This window comes from Rhinopithecus bieti, unplaced genomic scaffold (assembly GCF_001698545.2).
Source record: "Rhinopithecus bieti isolate Rb0 unplaced genomic scaffold, ASM169854v2 scaffold_31787, whole genome shotgun sequence".
Lineage (NCBI taxonomy): Eukaryota > Metazoa > Chordata > Mammalia > Primates > Cercopithecidae > Rhinopithecus > Rhinopithecus bieti.
This window is the reverse complement of record NW_016814655.1, coordinates 3,317,605-3,338,009: the sequence shown is the minus strand read 5'-3', so window position 1 is coordinate 3,338,009 and position 20,405 is coordinate 3,317,605. Positions and strand designations below refer to the sequence as shown.

The 20,405-nt window shown below is 50.4% G+C and overlaps 1 protein-coding gene across 1 annotated transcript in view; it reads right to left on the bottom strand.

Moving 5' to 3' along the window:
- COL17A1 (collagen type XVII alpha 1 chain) overlaps positions 1 to 20,405 on the bottom strand; it is a 59,967-nt gene that overhangs the window by 14,752 nt on the left and 24,810 nt on the right. The window contains exons 13-32 of the mRNA XM_017851821.1: positions 20,105 to 20,173; positions 18,824 to 18,985; positions 18,343 to 18,423; positions 16,567 to 16,611; positions 15,400 to 15,597; positions 14,184 to 14,402; positions 13,796 to 13,825; positions 13,376 to 13,402; positions 12,486 to 12,512; positions 12,318 to 12,380; positions 11,440 to 11,544; positions 9,535 to 9,597; positions 8,867 to 8,902; positions 8,234 to 8,287; positions 8,007 to 8,042; positions 7,484 to 7,519; positions 6,803 to 6,865; positions 1,527 to 1,562; positions 1,198 to 1,269; positions 196 to 222 (exon numbers count right to left, since the gene is read on the bottom strand). Of these exons, the coding sequence (XP_017707310.1) occupies positions 196 to 222; positions 1,198 to 1,269; positions 1,527 to 1,562; positions 6,803 to 6,865; positions 7,484 to 7,519; positions 8,007 to 8,042; positions 8,234 to 8,287; positions 8,867 to 8,902; positions 9,535 to 9,597; positions 11,440 to 11,544; positions 12,318 to 12,380; positions 12,486 to 12,512; positions 13,376 to 13,402; positions 13,796 to 13,825; positions 14,184 to 14,402; positions 15,400 to 15,597; positions 16,567 to 16,611; positions 18,343 to 18,423; positions 18,824 to 18,985; positions 20,105 to 20,173 (1,449 nt within the window). The remainder of the gene's footprint in view (positions 1 to 195; positions 223 to 1,197; positions 1,270 to 1,526; positions 1,563 to 6,802; positions 6,866 to 7,483; positions 7,520 to 8,006; positions 8,043 to 8,233; positions 8,288 to 8,866; positions 8,903 to 9,534; positions 9,598 to 11,439; positions 11,545 to 12,317; positions 12,381 to 12,485; positions 12,513 to 13,375; positions 13,403 to 13,795; positions 13,826 to 14,183; positions 14,403 to 15,399; positions 15,598 to 16,566; positions 16,612 to 18,342; positions 18,424 to 18,823; positions 18,986 to 20,104; positions 20,174 to 20,405) is intronic.

The following is a 20,405-nucleotide window of genomic DNA, read 5'->3' as shown; positions in this document are numbered from 1 at the left end:
ATCTCGTTTCTACTAGAATGGTGTTCTAGATTGTTCTGTGTCTATTTTTCCTTCCTAAGGTGCTTCTCAAGACTCACAGTGAAAGGGAGTGTGTGCCAGGGAGTTGGCAGAGGAGCGGAAACTCTGGTGACTGCAGGAAAAGCCCTGGCCCAAGCAGTTACCCCAGGAGAAGGTAGGAGTGATCCAGCGACTCACCCTGAGGTCCCTGGGGTCCTATGAGACCTGCAGAAAATCAGACACAAGAGGGAACAGTTGAAGGGTTGAGGCCATCCCTGGTAGCCACACCCACACCTGCACAAACCGGTGGACATTGCAGTGGAAGGGTCAGTGGGTACAGAAGGACATGTCTTTTGCCGGGGCAGCCAGCATCCATGGACCTCTCAGCTCTGGATGGAGAGCAGTTCTTTGGGCTTTGCAGTGACGCGACCCACTGCTTTCTCAGGCAATGGTGCTGAGCCTATTAGGGTTCACAGACCCTTTTGGAATCTGAGGACAGCCACAAACCCAGAATGCTCAACACTCACAGATCCCAGTGCTGCCCCAGGTTCCCCCTCTATAGCTCCTGTCTGGGCACCCGCCAAAGGAGACTGAGGAGGCCCCTATACTCTCAGAGGCCCCCGACGAATGCCCACCCGCCTTGACCACACAACTTTCTTGGCTGGTTTTCATTTGTTCTTCCTGCAGCCCTGAGAAGTTTGCTCTTTGTTCTCGGTGGAGACTCTAACAATGGCTTCCTCCTCGGCCTGGTGGGTGTTGGTGAGGGCCCAGTACAGTCCCAGGAGAGGAGGACAAGAGGGGAAGGGCTCAGAGGAGCAAGATCGTGAGGTGACCTTCAAGTCTGCAGTTTTCAGAGTGTCCTTGCCCCTTTCTAGAACTCCTTGTATTCAGGTGTTAATCCCACTCTTCTGAATTGCCAGACTTAGTTACCCAGAGGTGCCAGGGCCTACGGCCACGGCACACAAAACAACCTAACACTACGGCAGTTCCCTGCCGAGCTGCTGGAGGAAAACGGGATAAGGCACACATGGGTGCATTTGTGCACACCTGCAAGAACACACACACAACCATGCACATATACACCCCTTCCTTCACAACCTGCACACCTGTGCATACACACGCACACACTTGCCTACATCTGCACACACGAAGCACACACACACTAAGCAGGGTCATGGCTCCCTCTTCTGGCTCTGTTACCTGGCTTTCCTGGGTCTCCAGAAGGTCCTGGTGGGCCACGGATTCCAGGCATCCCTGTAAGACCTTGTTCACCTACAGAGAGAATGGCCAACGTGGAAGTGTTTACATTTAGGAAAGCTAAACTGGTCATCACATCTGAGCTGATAGTTTCTGAGAGTTTTCCTAATGGACTTGCTGGCAGGTGGGAAGGAGAAGGGGAACAGAACTGGACACTGCACACTTCCACATGCTGTACGCTCCTCTGCGCTATGGTTAAGGGGACTGAGGGCTGCATGCTGGAACATGGGCTGTGATGGGAGTGAGGCTGGGGCAGCAGATCAGTGACCAACCTCTTGGGCCTTGGTGTCCGTCTGGGCCAGCAGGACCTGGTAAAGTAGAAGCAAGGTCTCTCAGTTGCTCCTGGAGTGATTTCTGCGATTCCTCCCTCTCCTGTCCCAGTGTCCTTGAAGCACATTGTCTCCCAGCAGCCCACACAGCCATCAGCCACGGGACAGCCTTGTCTGTCACACTCTCTGGATACAGTACTCTCCCTGCCCCTTCTCCTAAACCAGCAATTGTCTCTTTTCCTGTTGAGAATTGTTCGGTGCCTTCCCATTGCATCTCAAGAGGCTTGATGCTCAATGCTTGTCGTATTTACTCGAGGGCCTAGAAGTAAAGGTCCTCCACGTTCTTGTCTCCTCTGCTCTAGGCATTATTTATTGTAACCTCTCTCCAAAACGGTGGCCTTCTGGGACCATATCTTGCTCTTTCCCATTTCTTTGTCTTTCCCTGCTCATGCCGTCATCCCTGCATGGAATTTTCCAAACTGGTCATGATTAAAATCTTTCTAACTTTTGGGACCACTTGAAATGCCTCCTCCTCCATCCTTCCTGTTGGAAAAAAATCTCTCCTTTGACTGTATCCTCACAGCACTCTGTACCTCGCATGACACTTGTCACCTCGTGCAAGTCTTATCTACCCTTGAGGGAGGTAAAGCATCTCACTTGCCTAGCAGTGTCAGCACTAACAGCTGGGTAACTGAACGAGCGTGCAGATGATTCATCTCCACAGGTGAGGTTTAAACCCTTCTTGGGTTTGATCCTCAACACTGGCCTTTTTTTTTAGAAATGGATTCTTGCTCTGTCACCCAGACTGTAGCACAATAATGTAATCATAGCTCACTGAGCCTCCAACTCCTGGGTTCAAGCGATCATCCTGAGTCCCTGGGATTCCAGGCGTGAATCACTGCACCCAGCTACCTCTGAGATTCTTGGTCAGTTTCTGCAGCCAGGCTGACAGGCACCTCAGATGAGTAAAAGGGTAAAAACCTGGATTTGGCCATGAGACTAGCCCTGGGATTCCTGGAGCACTTGAGGTTCCTAAGCACTTCAACACTATCTTCCCCAGGGGAGTGGGGAGCTCACAGGCAGCTGCAAGGCCTCTCCCAACAGAGGTACTTGCAGCTCTCTGAGCCCCAGAAAGGATGCCCGGACACAGAAATGACTGGTCAAGGGAGACTCTACCAGGGGTGGGCAGATTAGAGAGCAGGAGAGGCAGTTCTAGAAGACGGATCTCTCCAGGGTCGTGGTGACCCCTCAAATGGGGAACTCACTGAATCCATTCCTTTGGAACACTTACCCATTGCTCCTTTAGCCCCGGGCTCACCAACAGCACCAGGCAAACCTCTCATGCCAGGCTCGCCTGCAACGGACAAAGAACTAGCTGGTTGGACACCTGCAAGCTGTGTATGCTTCAACAATAGTAGTCTGCTCCCTCCTCCAAGAGGTCAAAGAAGTGGCTTCTGCTTTGATTCCAAGGTCAGGGCCACTTGATACCCCTGGGCAGTGGCATGGGCTCACCCAGAAACCACACCTAATCAGAGCCATGGGCATGTACATGAGTCTTATTTCCTTGGAAACTGAAAACCACGCCTTAAGTCACAGCTCTATTACTATCAATTTCCTTTATAATCACGCCAGTTGGCAGGAGGTCAGTGGTTGAGAGGATACCAGTGGTGCAAACTTTCTGCTGCTACGGGAAGAGCTTAATTTTCTCAACTGTATTCCCCAAAATTATCAGAGACAACCCTACACTTTCTTTTTTGCTCCAAACATTTACTGTTTGGACTATACATCTGAATACCTTCTTATCCTCCATTCCAGGCTTTATTTTCTCATCTTGTGTTTTTTCTAGATCACAAGTTCCCTGAAGGGTTTCAAACAGATTCGGTCTCTTACTTCTGGATTTTTTCCAACCTAGTGACTGATGGATTTACAAAAGTCATGGATGGATTAAAGGAGATTCCCATGACAGACTGACCTGTGAGGCCTCGAGGTCCTTTCTCACCCTGGTCACCTAAAACAAACAAGGGGAGGCAGAGAAAGCCACAGCTGTGAGCAAGGAAAACACCCTCACCCAGTAACAGGCCCCGGCTGTGGGACAGTTCTCGCTGTACTGTGAGCTCCTGTCAGCGGGTGTTGGTGAGGACACAGCATTAATGCAGCCAAAGGCGCACATCTGATCTTTGGCAGAGTCAGTTCCCCCCACAGACTGAACCCCAGCCCCTGCTGCTGCACAAATCGGTGCCATGGACACAAGAGGTCAGATGCCTTGGAATGCTGTGTCTTCACCACCCCGAGAACCATTCACCACCCCAGAATTCAATGTGACATTAGTGCTTTGTTTCCCTTCTTTGTGCCCCAGTTTCCCTGAGAGTTTGGATGAGAATGAGATCTTGGTCCAGGTCCTGTGCACCCTCAGACCCTGCAGTGAGGGTCCCATCTGGGCTCCCAGGAGTGAGGCAGGCCCTGGTAATGACCGAGCAGCAGTGAGTGGCATACCTTTGGGTCCTGGTGGTCCCATCGGTCCTTTGTCACCTAAAAGGAAATGGACACCTTGGTGTAAAATGCCCTACAGGGGACAACCAGGAAGGGGCAATGTCTGTCTCTGAAGACAGGCTCCCCAATCCTGACTTCTCCTTCCCCTCTTGCACTTGTCAGCCTACATAGGCTGTGGGTTGTGTCCATCAGATCCTCACTGTCCCCCCAGGCCTCCCTCCAGCTTACCTTTGACACCAGGAAGTCCCACTTCACCTCGGAGTCCTTGGAGACCTACAGGACCTGCTCAGCAGAAGAAACCATGCACACAGATGAGTATCCCTAGCTTTGGAATGATGAGACTTGTATGCACACACATGCACACATACAGGCACACACATGCACACATCCTATAGTAAAAGTCAAAGGATGCTTTCCATGGACTCCTTCCCAAGTCCTTTGTAAGTCTTTTGGCCCAGGTTCCTTGCCCCTGCTGATGAACAGGCACTAGAACACATTGTAGAGCCTTGGCAGAGGCACCGGCCACAGCTCAAGATTTTCAAGACAGCAGGACAAGCTCTGTGGCCACAGGGGACAAGACAGAGGCAGGTGCTTGCTCAAATGGAGGCAGGGTGGGGACTTCCATTTCTGAGGCTGCTGGAGGGTCTCAAGCCCTAAGCCAGGTCAGAAGGGATCTGGACAGGACACATCAGGGAGCCCAGCCTCTGCCACAGAGGACACACAAGCAGACTTGAATTCTGTATCTCTGGGAGGCTTGCTCTATAATTGCTTCTTTGGCTTTAAAATATTTAGTTTTCCCTTTAACATTGCCACCTTTGCCCCAGAAATACAACCTGTTTACAAGAAGCAGCACACTGACCTGGAGGGCCCTGTGGGCCAGGAGAGCCGCTGGAACCTGAGGAGGACGAGACAGCAATCAGCAGAGGGGCAGGTACAGGTGGGGACATCTGGCCCCGGTGAAGGGCAGGTGGGGTTGGGGATGCTGTCTTCCAGGTGAGGGCTGTGTGAATGTATTGCAGGCCGGGAGTGACCCCAGTGCATGTCCTCCTTAGGGAAGGGGCTGCAGCTGGGTGGGATCAAACTACCCCTTGCTCTTTCCTGCTCAGAGTAGAACATTTGGGCTGGGGCAGTAGAACATTTGGGCTTTGAGAAGGGGCCCATTCTCCCTGGGTTGCCCAGACATGTTACTTTTGATGTGTGCATCTGGGCTGCAGTCAGTCAAGGAAATGGTCTAATTTCTGATTTCCTGAATGATCCATCGACCTGCTTAGGGATCACATAATGAGGCCACTGAAAAGAGATGGAAACATGGCCCCAAGCCCATTATGGGGCTAAACTTACAGCGCCAGTCTTGACTCTCCAGGGACTGCTTTTTTGGGGATGCTCTTTGGACTCACCCACCACCCCTGCATAGGCCTGGGGCAGGCGGTTAGGGCTGTCTGGGGTCCCAGGGCCTCTTCTCTGTGATCCATCCTGAATGTGCCTTCTCCTCTGGGAAACAGTCCTCCCTGCACACTGGACTTACCTTTGGGACCCACAGAACCTGGGACACCAGGTGGGCCGTGAGGACCTGGTTCACCAGCAGCCCCTGAGGAGAGATGGAGGGATGAACACTTTAGAAGAAGCCCCAGTGTGGCTGTCCCCTACCCTGGCACTGTCATTTGGAGGGGATGCTTCCCACCCTGCTAGTGGTCTTGGATTCAATTGGTGCCCCAGTGAGGCCACTTATCAGCAAAACTCCTCCAGTTCCTACCCCAGATACTTCATAGTCTATGGAGTCTGGCACCTAGTAGGCACTCAATAAATTTTATTGTCTGGTTCAGCAATATTTTAAAGAGAAAGTAAAACTGAAAATAAAACTTCCTGCTCACAGTCTGTTAGCATTAAGAGGATTTCTGGTATCTGTCTTGGTTTCCCCTGACAAAAGCAGTCTAATAGTTAAGGATGGAATTGCAACACTTTCCCCAGTCCCTCCAGCACTGATCCTACATCTGGGGCCTTCCCTACCTCCCTCCTGGCCTCCTTCCAGCCAGGAGAGGTGAAGGGGTGGCCTGCACCTCCACACCTGTGGGTATATCTCATCAGGTGGGACGAGAGACTGAGAAAAGAAATAAGACACAGAAACAAAGTATAGAGAAACAACAGTGGGCCCAAGAGACCGGCACTCAGCATACCAAGGACCTGCACTGGCACCGGTCTCTCAGTTTTCTCAGTTTTATTGATGATTATTTTCATTATCTCAGCAAGAGGAGTGCAGTAGGAGAGCAGGGTGATAATAAGGAGAAGGTCAGCAAAAAAACATGTGAGCAAAAGAATCTATGTCATAATTAAGTTCCAGGGGAGGTACTATGCCTGGATGTGCACGTAGGCCAGATTTATGTTTCTCTCCGCCCAAACATCTCAGTGGAGTAAAGAATAACAAAGCAGCATTGCTGCCAACATGGCTCGCCTCCTGCCGTAGGGCGGTTTTTCTCCTGTCTCAGAACTGAACACATGTACAATCGGGTTTTATACCGAGACATTCAGTTCCAAGGGGCAGGCAGCAGACAGTGGCCTTCCTCTATCTCAACTGCAAGAGGCTTTCCTCNGCCTCTCCCAACAGAGGTACTTGCAGCTCTCTGAGCCCCAGAAAGGATGCCCGGACACAGAAATGACTGGTCAAGGGAGACTCTACCAGGGGTGGGCAGATTAGAGAGCAGGAGAGGCAGTTCTAGAAGACGGATCTCTCCAGGGTCGTGGTGACCCCTCAAATGGGGAACTCACTGAATCCATTCCTTTGGAACACTTACCCATTGCTCCTTTAGCCCCGGGCTCACCAACAGCACCAGGCAAACCTCTCATGCCAGGCTCGCCTGCAACGGACAAAGAACTAGCTGGTTGGACACCTGCAAGCTGTGTATGCTTCAACAATAGTAGTCTGCTCCCTCCTCCAAGAGGTCAAAGAAGTGGCTTCTGCTTTGATTCCAAGGTCAGGGCCACTTGATACCCCTGGGCAGTGGCATGGGCTCACCCAGAAACCACACCTAATCAGAGCCATGGGCATGTACATGAGTCTTATTTCCTTGGAAACTGAAAACCACGCCTTAAGTCACAGCTCTATTACTATCAATTTCCTTTATAATCACGCCAGTTGGCAGGAGGTCAGTGGTTGAGAGGATACCAGTGGTGCAAACTTTCTGCTGCTACGGGAAGAGCTTAATTTTCTCAACTGTATTCCCCAAAATTATCAGAGACAACCCTACACTTTCTTTTTTGCTCCAAACATTTACTGTTTGGACTATACATCTGAATACCTTCTTATCCTCCATTCCAGGCTTTATTTTCTCATCTTGTGTTTTTTCTAGATCACAAGTTCCCTGAAGGGTTTCAAACAGATTCGGTCTCTTACTTCTGGATTTTTTCCAACCTAGTGACTGATGGATTTACAAAAGTCATGGATGGATTAAAGGAGATTCCCATGACAGACTGACCTGTGAGGCCTCGAGGTCCTTTCTCACCCTGGTCACCTAAAACAAACAAGGGGGAGGCAGAGAAAGCCACAGCTGTGAGCAAGGAAAACACCCTCACCCAGTAACAGGCCCCGGCTGTGGGACAGTTCTCGCTGTACTGTGAGCTCCTGTCAGCGGGTGTTGGTGAGGACACAGCATTAATGCAGCCAAAGGCGCACATCTGATCTTTGGCAGAGTCAGTTCCCCCCACAGACTGAACCCCCAGCCCCTGCTGCTGCACAAATCGGTGCCATGGACACAAGAGGTCAGATGCCTTGGAATGCTGTGTCTTCACCACCCCGAGAACCATTCACCACCCCAGAATTCAATGTGACATTAGTGCTTTGTTTCCCTTCTTTGTGCCCCAGTTTCCCTGAGAGTTTGGATGAGAATGAGATCTTGGTCCAGGTCCTGTGCACCCTCAGACCCTGCAGTGAGGGTCCCATCTGGGCTCCCAGGAGTGAGGCAGGCCCTGGTAATGACCGAGCAGCAGTGAGTGGCATACCTTTGGGTCCTGGTGGTCCCATCGGTCCTTTGTCACCTAAAAAGGAAATGGACACCTTGGTGTAAAATGCCCTACAGGGGACAACCAGGAAGGGGCAATGTCTGTCTCTGAAGACAGGCTCCCCCAATCCTGACTTCTCCTTCCCCTCTTGCACTTGTCAGCCTACATAGGCTGTGGGTTGTGTCCATCAGATCCTCACTGTCCCCCCAGGCCTCCCTCCAGCTTACCTTTGACACCAGGAAGTCCCACTTCACCTCGGAGTCCTTGGAGACCTACAGGACCTGCTCAGCAGAAGAAACCATGCACACAGATGAGTATCCCTAGCTTTGGAATGATGAGACTTGTATGCACACACATGCACACATACAGGCACACACATGCACACATCCTATAGTAAAAGTCAAAGGATGCTTTCCATGGACTCCTTCCCAAGTCCTTTGTAAGTCTTTTTGGCCCAGGTTCCTTGCCCCTGCTGATGAACAGGCACTAGAACACATTGTAGAGCCTTGGCAGAGGCACCGGCCACAGCTCAAGATTTTCAAGACAGCAGGACAAGCTCTGTGGCCACAGGGGACAAGACAGAGGCAGGTGCTTGCTCAAATGGAGGCAGGGTGGGGACTTCCATTTCTGAGGCTGCTGGAGGGTCTCAAGCCCTAAGCCAGGTCAGAAGGGATCTGGACAGGACACATCAGGGAGCCCAGCCTCTGCCACAGAGGACACACAAGCAGACTTGAATTCTGTATCTCTGGGAGGCTTGCTCTATAATTGCTTCTTTGGCTTTAAAAATATTTAGTTTTCCCTTTAACATTGCCACCTTTGCCCCAGAAATACAACCTGTTTACAAGAAGCAGCACACTGACCTGGAGGGCCCTGTGGGCCAGGAGAGCCGCTGGAACCTGAGGAGGACGAGACAGCAATCAGCAGAGGGGCAGGTACAGGTGGGGACATCTGGCCCCGGTGAAGGGCAGGTGGGGGTTGGGGATGCTGTCTTCCAGGTGAGGGCTGTGTGAATGTATTGCAGGCCGGGAGTGACCCCAGTGCATGTCCTCCTTAGGGAAGGGGCTGCAGCTGGGTGGGATCAAACTACCCCTTGCTCTTTCCTGCTCAGAGTAGAACATTTGGGCTGGGGCAGTAGAACATTTGGGCTTTGAGAAGGGGCCCATTCTCCCTGGGTTGCCCAGACATGTTACTTTTGATGTGTGCATCTGGGCTGCAGTCAGTCAAGGAAATGGTCTAATTTCTGATTTCCTGAATGATCCATCGACCTGCTTAGGGATCACATAATGAGGCCACTGAAAAGAGATGGAAACATGGCCCCAAGCCCATTATGGGGCTAAACTTACAGCGCCAGTCTTGACTCTCCAGGGACTGCTTTTTTGGGGGATGCTCTTTGGACTCACCCACCACCCCTGCATAGGCCTGGGGCAGGCGGTTAGGGCTGTCTGGGGTCCCAGGGCCTCTTCTCTGTGATCCATCCTGAATGTGCCTTCTCCTCTGGGAAACAGTCCTCCCTGCACACTGGACTTACCTTTGGGACCCACAGAACCTGGGACACCAGGTGGGCCGTGAGGACCTGGTTCACCAGCAGCCCCTGAGGAGAGATGGAGGGATGAACACTTTAGAAGAAGCCCCAGTGTGGCTGTCCCCTACCCTGGCACTGTCATTTGGAGGGGATGCTTCCCACCCTGCTAGTGGTCTTGGATTCAATTGGTGCCCCAGTGAGGCCACTTATCAGCAAAACTCCTCCAGTTCCTACCCCCAGATACTTCATAGTCTATGGAGTCTGGCACCTAGTAGGCACTCAATAAATTTTATTGTCTGGTTCAGCAATATTTTAAAGAGAAAGTAAAACTGAAAATAAAACTTCCTGCTCACAGTCTGTTAGCATTAAGAGGATTTCTGGTATCTGTCTTGGTTTCCCCTGACAAAAGCAGTCTAATAGTTAAGGATGGAATTGCAACACTTTCCCCAGTCCCTCCAGCACTGATCCTACATCTGGGGCCTTCCCTACCTCCCTCCTGGCCTCCTTCCAGCCAGGAGAGGTGAAGGGGTGGCCTGCACCTCCACACCTGTGGGTATATCTCATCAGGTGGGACGAGAGACTGAGAAAAGAAATAAGACACAGAAACAAAGTATAGAGAAACAACAGTGGGCCCAAGAGACCGGCACTCAGCATACCAAGGACCTGCACTGGCACCGGTCTCTCAGTTTTCTCAGTTTTTATTGATGATTATTTTCATTATCTCAGCAAGAGGAGTGCAGTAGGAGAGCAGGGTGATAATAAGGAGAAGGTCAGCAAAAAAACATGTGAGCAAAAGAATCTATGTCATAATTAAGTTCCAGGGGAGGTACTATGCCTGGATGTGCACGTAGGCCAGATTTATGTTTCTCTCCGCCCAAACATCTCAGTGGAGTAAAGAATAACAAAGCAGCATTGCTGCCAACATGGCTCGCCTCCTGCCGTAGGGCGGTTTTCTCCTGTCTCAGAACTGAACACATGTACAATCGGGTTTTATACCGAGACATTCAGTTCCAAGGGGCAGGCAGCAGACAGTGGCCTTCCTCTATCTCAACTGCAAGAGGCTTTCCTCTTTTACTAACCCACCTCAGCACAGACCCTTTACAGCTGTCGGGCTGGGGGATGGTCAGGTCTTTCTCATCCCACGAGGCCATATTTCAGACTATCACATGGGGAGAAACCTTGGACAATACTCAGCTTTCCAGGGCAGAGGTCCCTGCGGCTTTTCGCAGTGCATTGTGCCCCTGGTTTATTGAGACTAGAGAATGGCGATGACTTTTACTAAGCATACTGCTTGTAAACATTTTGTTAACAAGTTATGTCCTGCACAGCCCTAGATCCCTTAAATCTTGATTCCATACAACACATGTTTTTTTGTGAGCTCAAGGTTGGGGCAAAGTGGCTGGGGCAAAGTGGCTGGGGCAAAGTTACAAATTAACAACATCTCAGCAAAGCAATTGTTTAAGGTACAGATCAAAATGGAATTTCTTATGTTTTCCCTTTCTGCATAGACACAGTGTCTGATCTCTCTTTCTTTTCCCTACAGAGAGGCTCAAAGGTCTGTGCACTACTCCATCTTACAATGAACTCTGCTCTGCCCTGCCCCCTGAGCTCCACCTTGGCCTGATTCCTCACCCTCCTTACCACCCAACTCTGGGAAGTCTACTGCTCCTATGACCACTTTCCCTGTGAATTCCAGGGATGTCAGATGGGTCCTCAGCCCTAGGACTGGCCCTGCAGCCCAGCCCATGCCGAACGTCTCCGCAGGGCCTAGCACAGACCCTGATTCAGGGTGAGCGCTCAGTAAATGAAGGAAGGAGGGAGAGAGAGACAGAATGAAGGAGGGACGGGTGTTGACAGAGAGAAGGAAGCACAGGCCTAGCTAACTCTGCCGGGGAAGGAATTGCCTCTTACCTCTTTCCCCTTTCTCTCCAGACCCAGGAGGCCCTGGCTCACCACGAGGTCCCATGGGGCCTTCTCGCCCTCTCTGGCCCATGGGGCCTTCCATGCCAGGATCTCCTAAAGACAAGGATGGCCAGCCTCCAAGTTAGGATCCCGTGCCCCAGCTAAGGGCTCCACAGGCAGCCTTCCACTGCAGACACTTGCCTGGAGCCCTTCCCTGGCCTCCCTGTTTCTCTCCTGGACCCCATAGCCTTGGCTCAACCTGGAAGCCAGAGTGGCTCTTTGAAAATGTGAGTAGATCATGTTCTACCTCTGCCCCAAACCTGCACATGGCTTCTCAACTCACCCAGAGTCAAAGCCGAAGTCCCTATACTGGCCTCTGAGGCCCCACACAGCCTGCCTCCTCTCGGCCCATCCCTTTGGACTTTCCAGCTCAGATGTCTCCTCCTCCCTGATGCTCCTTGAAAATTGCCCTGGGGCCTTGGCCTTGGCTGCTCCCTCTGCCTGGAATGTTTTCCCTAGATCTCTCCTGCCTGGCTCCTTCTTGCCCTTCAAATCTTTGCTCAAATGGCGGCCTCTCAGAGAGGCCTTCCCTGACTTCCCTGTGTAAAATTACCCTCCCCAGCTCTCATTTGCAAAATCCCTCCAGGCTCTTCTTTCCCGTGTCATTCATCATCCCAACCTGCTACAGACTTCACTATTTTTCACGGTTACTGTCTTTTTCCCCAACCCAAATCTCAGCTCCACAACAGCAGGGTTTCTCTGTTTGGTTCACTGATGTCTCTCCAGAGCCTAAAACAGGGCCTCGCATACAGCAGGCACTTAATGAATGTTTATTAAATGAATGAAAGAATGAGGAATAAATGAATAAAGAAAAATGTGTTTCTTACCCACGCTGCCTTTTTGACCTTTTGGTCCTTCTGGACCTGGGTGGCCCAAGGGCCCAGGAATACCTGTGGACACACAAGGGTATCTCAGCCCCTGTTTTCCTCCGAGAAGCCATCAGCTAGGACTGAGCAGCTGCAACACCAGCAGCGCTGGAGGTGGAGAGTACATACCTGGAGTCCCAGGGAACCCTCGATCTCCTGCAGGAACAAAGGCAAAAGAGAGAGTGGTCAGCCAGAGGACTGTGCCCAATTCCCCAGAGAAGTCACTAGTGGGATTCGGGTAGGATTGCCAAACTTAGCAAATAAAAATGCAGATGTCCAGTTACATTTGAATTGCAGATAAACAACACATATTTTTAGTTATAAGTATGTCCCATTAAATATTTGGGACAAGTTATAGTGAAAAATTATTTGTTGTTTATCTGCAAAGTTAACTGGGAGTCCTGTATTTTATCTGACAACTGCAGGTTCGGGCACTCTGGCAGCATCAGTCCCCATCCCTAACATGGTCAGGAAGGGAGTGCAGGCTGGAGCCTTGGGGAAGGAGCGCTGGGACAATGACCCAGGTATATGCGAAGGTGTGGGTGGCAAGGATCTGAAGGGAAAAAAGAGACTCGAGGGCTCCAAAGTGGAGGAGCTGACTCCCTGGACTGGGGTTGCCTAGGAAGTGAGGGGGGAGCTCGAGAGAGGTGGGATCCTATCATCTTGAACGTGGTGCTCAGTATTCTTCTGGCTGCAGAATCACTGAGGGTGACTAAGATAAAGACTCCTGCCCACATCCATACCCCCTGAGTCAGAGGCTCGGGGAATGGGGCCCAAATTCTTTTGGAGATTCCTGTGCACATGGAAGCTGTCCAACTCCGGTCAGCTGGACCAAGGAGAGCTGCTCTGTGTCCAACCAAAGGTCCCTGGGATTGGAAACCTCTCCTCCTCACACACCTGTCCCATCTGTTGTCAAATTACTTCTTGGAGTGCAAGGTGGGTTTTCTGACACTTGCTGATTGTTTGAAACAATTAACACTTGCTAATATTTAAGGTAAAAATGCCCATGTTATAATTACCTTTAGGTCCTGGACTTCCCATGTCACCTGAAACCAGAAAGATACGAAAACTGTGAGACAGGGCAAGAACCCAAAGGCCATACTCTGCCTTGTATGGCAGAGTAAACTGTATTTCAAGGTGAGTGAGTCCCTCCCAGTCCCAGTCTATGTCACTTGGGCTCATTGCTGGGCTTCTCTTAGATGCTTCCTTATCTAAGATATTCTGACTCTAAAACCAAATCTCAACCCTCTCAACAGATACCATAAGATCATTCAACTCTTCATCCTCCCATTTAGAACAAAGAACCAACAGATACCATAAGATCATTCAGCTCTTCATCCTCCCATTTAAAACAAAGAAAAAGGTTTCTAATCCACCCAGAAAACTCGCTTCCAACTGCAGGAAATGAATCAGAGACAAGGTTCAATCCATGGCAATACCTTTAGGGCCAGGGCTTCCTCGGAGATTTCCTGCAAGGGAAAGCAAATCCTGAGTCAGCTTCACACCTCCTGTCCGTCACACACACACAATAAGGGGATCATGGTATGGGAAGAAGAAACTGAAGCAAAGACTAGAGATCAGACTCTAAATTTGGCTAGTCCGGTAATCTTGGGCAATTCTTCTTTCCAGAACTCAGTTTTCCCAGGAGTGAAGTGGGACCACAGTCTTGGTCCCACCTACCTCTCAGGGCTATTGAGAGGATCGGAGGAGGAGAGAGGCTGAGAGTGGGCTCGATGATGGTGCCCACAGCACATGCCCACATACCACATACATGCAAAGAAGAAAGGGACTCAGGGGAGCTGGCCCTGTGCCCGGCGATGCTCTCACCATTTTCCTGTTCCGTCATTAGCTTGTTTCTCACGAACATCCAGAGCACCTCCTGGTTGTTGCTGTTCAGCCCAATTTTGTCCAGGTCTGCTCCCACCGTGGGTGCCATGCCCTGGAGGCGGGCCTTGCTGCTTCTCTCCAGTTTCTCGTCAGACAGCATGCTGCTCCTGAACCTCTCCAGCTCGTCCACACGAGCCTTCAGCTTCCTCACCTCCTCGGCTGCAACAAACAGACACAGATTGTATCACTGAGGGCCTGGTCCTTCACCTTTCACACACTCGCTCCTTGTGGGGGGCCTGACACAAGGGACTGGGGCCTGTGGTGGCTTCTTCATGCTAGAATACTCATGCAGAGACAGTCTGCCGTGGCCACCAGCAGGATTAGCTGCTCAGCATCACAACAGAGCCTTAAAGAAACCTGGCCTGGGAGTCAGTCTTCTCATATGAGCTGGGTGGCAAAGCTTGTCCTCACTCTCCCTGTGAGGTGGTATGAGCGCTGATAGAAATAGATATGGCTGGCCGGGCACGGTGGCTCAGGCCTGTAATTCCAGCACTTTGGGAGGCCGAGGGGGCCAGATCACGAGGTCAGGAGATTGAGACAATCCTGGCTAACACATTGAAACCCCATCTCTACTAAAAATACAAAAAATTAGCCAGGCATGGTGGAATGCGCCTGTAGTCCCAGCTACTCGAGAGGCTGAGGCAGGAGAATCCACTTGAACTCGGGAGGTGGAGGTTGCAGTGAGCCAAGATTGTACCACTGTACTCCAGCCTGGGGGACAGAGCAAGACTATGTCTCCAAAAAAAAAAAAAAAAAAAAAAAACAGAAAGAAAGAAAGAAAGAAAGAAAAAAAAGAAAAGAAATAGATATGGCTGCTTGGAAACAGCAAAAATAAAAAAGACTAGGAAAATCCTGACCTTGTTACTATGGGCAGCCAGGTGCTTAGAGCAGGGCCTACAGGTGCAGCGAGGGTGCGGCTGGGCATCAGGTGCTGCATCCAAATTCAGCTCCACCACTAAGTGGCAGCATGTCCTTGGCCAGGTACCTCCTGGGGCCTCAGATTCCTCATCTGCGGTAACAAGGGTCTGCACCAATGCATTCAGGTCCCCTCGCCCCCTAACACATGGGCCCACTCACAGATTCCTGCCCTTCTGACCGGCAGTGGGGCCGGCCTGCCTCCTACCATACAGGCTGCCCTGCTGCCTTTGCCACATACCCAGAGCAATGAGGCCGAAGAGCAGCCCCAGGAGGAGCAGCCAGGTGAGCAGCAGGCCCAGCAGCCACTTCCACCAGCTGCAGCAGGAGCCGCAGGGGCACCAGGCTGGCGCCGCTCCCCAAGGGCCACCGCCAGCACCACCAACATTGCCACCTCCTCCACTGCCACCAACACCACCGCTGCCGTAGCTGTGGATACCTGTGGAAGAGTCAGAGAAAATGAAGCAAATGCAGGCGGCTCCTGCCTTTTCCCTCCAGATTCTCTGACTTTTGGTGACTTTCTGACCTGAGTGACTGTGACTGGGGGCTTTGAAGTTCCTGTGCTGTTCAACATGGGACAGGGCTGGCTCCTGGACTGAGCACAGGGCCTGGCTGGTGCTGACCAGAAGTCTGGCAATCCTGGCTTCAGCTGTGTGACCCTGAGAAGGTCACTTCACCTTTGTTTCTGTTTTTATAACATGGGGTTAAAGGATTGCCTACTTCCTGGGAAGGTTGTTGAATGAAAGGGGACAAGGCACGCAAAATAGTAGAGGAGTTAGCAGCACAGCATGAAGCTTAAACATCTTTATTTTGAATATAGCATTGATCTGCATCTGACTGGACACAAACCTAAAGCGTTCCCATCTCCGTGCCTCAGTTCACACAGTGCTTTCTTTAATCCTCACAGCGCCTAGAATTATACTCAGCTCTTCAGGGGTGCCCAGTGAATTAAAACAATGTTTTTTTGTAATGAAAAGTGTTTTTAGTTCTCTAAAATGGGGTGGTAAGAGCTGACCTGCTTCTATCAAAAGGCGGTGGAAGGAAATGAGGAAACGCTAAGGGGCTGGAGGCGTGCATGGCTTAGTCTCTTCTTGAGCTGCTGTGTAAAGACACAGTCCCACTGTTGTGTTAGGAGACAACCTAATTAGCAAGTGTTAATTAGGGGCAGCTGGGGGCGGAGAGCCTGTTAGCTTCATCTCCTGAGCTAAGCTCCTTCTGCTGCCACCTCTGACCCACAGCCTGCCACTCCCCTGACCCCCATCCTGCTCCCTTCTGAGCCTTTAGGGAAACTCTTTAGAGTCTGGTGGCTTCTGTGCACTGCTTCCAGGCGAGGGGCTGTCATCTGGTCCATTAGCCACAGGCAGCCCCATTGGATCCTGTCACTGCAGGGTTCGTGGTTCTCACCTACCTGCAGTGGTGGTCTTGCCCTTTGTGGACACAGTCTTCAGGTCTCCTGAAAGGACAAACAGGTTTTGACCTGAGTTTTTAAACTGGAGGAGCTGGCTGCTCTGCCTCCTTTACTTTCTTAATAAACGTGCTTTCAATGACGTGCAGGAACATCCAGCAGCTCAGTCCTCACTAATCTGATGTTTGTGATAATTACATCCATGAAGACATGGCTTGGCAAACAATTAATGGTGGGAGAAAGTACCATGTTTTAATTCTCTTATGACCTTAAACCTTTACACCTCAAAACATTTTTGGAACACCAAGTTATGGGTGCCACTTGCATTCAAACAATAAGTGTGGTTGTGAGAAATGACTCTGATTTCTTGGTTAAGGGACTCTGAACACAAGTTCCTGACCTGGGGTGGAAGGAATTGGGAATGAGAAGGATGAGCTTGGAGGAGGATTGTTCCTCAGTCCGTGATGCTATTTGAAAGTTGAGTGTTTGGCTGGGCACAGTGGCTCACGCCTGTAATCCCAGGACTTTGAGAGGCCGAGGCGGACATATCACGAGGTCAGAAGTTCGAGACCAGCCTGGCCAACATAGTGAAACCCCATCTCTACTAAAAATACAAAAATATTAGCTGGGTGTGGTGGCACATGCCTGTAGTCCCAGCTACTTGGGAGGCTGAAGCAGAAGAATCGTTTGAACCCAGGAGGGAGAAGTTGCAGTGAGCTGAGATCACACCATTGCACTCCAGCCTGGGCAACAGAGTGAGACTCCTTCTCAAGAAAAAAAAAAATAAAGTAAGAATGTTGAGTGTTTGTGGGCATGTGTAGAATTTACTGGGCAATTTGTTCATACCTTTCATCAGATTCTGAAAAGGATCTTTTGACTCCACAGCCCTAGACCTACCCCTAAAATGTCAGGAACTGCTAACTTTAAAGACTTACAGTTGGGCCGGGCGCGTTGGCTCACGCCTGTAATCCCAGCACTTTGGGAGGCTGAGGCGGGCGGATCACAAGGTCAGGAGGTCGAGACCATCCTGGCTAACGCGGTGAAACCCTGTCTCTACTAAAAATACAAAAAATTAGCTGCGTGTGGTGGCTGGCACCTGTAGTCCCAGCTGCTCGGGAGGCTGAGGCAGGAGAATGGCGTGAACCTGGGAGGTGGAGCTTGCAGTGAGCCGAGATCGCACCACTGCACTCCAGCCTGGGTGACAGAGCAAGACTCTGTCTCAAAAAAAAAAAAAAGACTTACAGTCAGGTTTCAATCTCTTACCTTGTTAAACTGATAACTGATTTGATTGGCATTTATTTAAAAATGTTCTATGACTTAACATTTTCCTTCCTTTACTGACCTCCATGAAATCAGTGATTTGGAGAGTCCTACAGGGCATCATAAAGAAATGTGGTTATTGGACAAATAACGCAGATATTTGGGAAGAAAAAAAAATAAAGCTAACAAGTGCTTTGCAAATCATTTTTCTATTAGTTCTGAAGATTATGGAGAACAAGTAAAATGAGAAAACAGATGCCATCGTAGACGTGGCAGAGGCAGGCTTTTGCTCCAATAATACGCACACACAAATCACCTGGGAAGCTTGTTGAACTGCAGCTTCTGACTCAGTAGATCTGAGCTAGGGCTGGGCTCCTGCTGTTCTAACACACTCCCAGGTGTGGCTGATGCTGCTGGCCCATGGACCACACTTTGAGTAGCAAGGTCTCCGAAGACAATGAAATGAAATGTGGCCTGGCTGAAGTTAAGGTGGACAACAATCACCATATTTGTTCTTACCATTAGCTTCAGCTTTTAGGCCTGAGTCAGCATTGTAGGCAGCTTGCTTTTCTTTTTTTAGGGTGTCTTCTGAAAAAGAAGCTGTGGACAGAACCCATTATAACCTGGCATATTCTCTTCTCAACCTCTCAACTCTGGCCTATGTTTCCCCCGCCCCCTCTCACTACCCTGCTTGGGAAGGTCAAGGTTAGACTGGTAAGAAAAGCCCCTCTTTCCTGGGATTCATCTGCCCCAATCTGTGTTTGCCGTTAGGCTTGCTGTCACCCAAATGCCTCTCTGAGAGCTCTTTGCCTGAATTTTCTCAGCTCATCTGCATTGAAGGCAGACCCTGGAACATACTATTCAGACAGGTGCTTTTCATTAGAACGGGATGGCTGTGGTTTCACGACTCATAGGGTCCCAAACCACCGTGCTAGGACATTTGTTCTCCTACACTATTTGCCTTTCTTCTGAAACCCAAGCCACACGGGATCTGACGCACTAGCAGCGATGCTGGCGGGGGAGGCCGTAAAGACCTTCCCGCTGTCCTTGGTCATGATCAGCAGCTCCATCTCCTTCTTGGCAGGTGTGTTGTCTTTCTCTAGGATCAGGAACTTGCAGTCCTTGTGCAAAAGGTCATCACTCTGCACACTTGTGGTGCAGGCTGGGGAGGAAGAAAATGGGTGAGAAGGAAGGACATGCACCAGGAGAAGGGAGAGGGGAGAAAAGACAAGAGGAAGGAGAAGAAAGAGAAGGGGGGTGGAAGGTAAATTAGGTGTGTATGAGGGTCTCCTGTTCTTGCTGACAGTGGTTACTATGAAGCATCTTGGGGACCAAGGACACCCTCTATGCCTGGCTGGGCCTGGCCACCAAGAGTTTGGGTCAATGTCAGAAGCTCTGGATGGCTGGTTTATGGGGGCTGCCTCCCTTCCTGGTGATTACACGATCTTTATTGAATGGGTAAAAGTCCCCCAGTCAGGCAAGTTCTTCCTTAACTAACTTGGGTTCATTTTTATCCTTTAGGTCTTAAGCATTGCCTTCTTGGGGAGGCTTTAGCTGACCACCCCATCTAAAGCACTTCACCCTCATACACACACTCCTATCTCTACCACATCACTTATTGCTGTCCTTAAAATCTGTATCCTTTTCTGTAATTATCTTGCATACTTTGTGTGTTTGTCGTCTGCCTCCACCACTGACATCAGCTTAGTGAAGGCAGGAATCTATCCTGTCATGTTCACAGCTGTACTGTCAGCACTTAGAACAGTGTCCATCTGACACAAAGAAGGTGCTCAGTAAAGGCTTTCCAATAAATGAATTGTCGAATGGAAGACAACACACCAGAATTAGAACAATGGAGGAAACAGCTCACTGCATGGTGCTGAAATATGTGGAGGAAGTTGATATAGATTCTATAGAAAGTAGGGAGGGTGCCAGTAGCTTCTGAGGGCTCCATGAGCTGCATGTAATAGGTAAGGGCCAAAGGCTTCCAGTCAAGGGCAGTGGCTAATGCACAAGTGCCTGGCCCTAGGCAGGTATGGAGGGTGGAGCTTCCTGCCCCCTTCCGATAGGAACATTTATGGGAATGTTCAGCTTTATTCACTCATGGAAACATCTAAGAAGCTTTTGGGGCAAGTTGCATTTGCAGGTCTAAGACCACTCATGGGTCCTATTTCCTCTTCCAGTATACCATGTGTATTGGAAGGATACACAGGCAGGATTACTGCAGAATAATCCTCCCTGTGCACCAGCCTGACCCCCGGCAGCTGGGAGCAGCACTCACCAGTAGAGGTGGAAACGCCGGTGTTCACAGCCACAGGGCTCTGGGGCATGTTTTTCTTCACCCCATATGCTGCAAGAAAGGAATTTGGGTCAGCATGGGAGGGTCGTTCCAGGCAACTCAGGAGAAGCCTGGTCACCCCTGGCAGAGAGGTGCCCCCGACCCTCTCCAGTGAGAAGCAGATGATGAATCAACTCTCTCCAGTCATGGGGACAGTAATGAGGGTTTAGATGGAATGTTCTCAGGTATAATCCTTCTCATCCTTCTAGCTGCTTCCAGGAAGTCCTCCTAGACCCTCATGCAT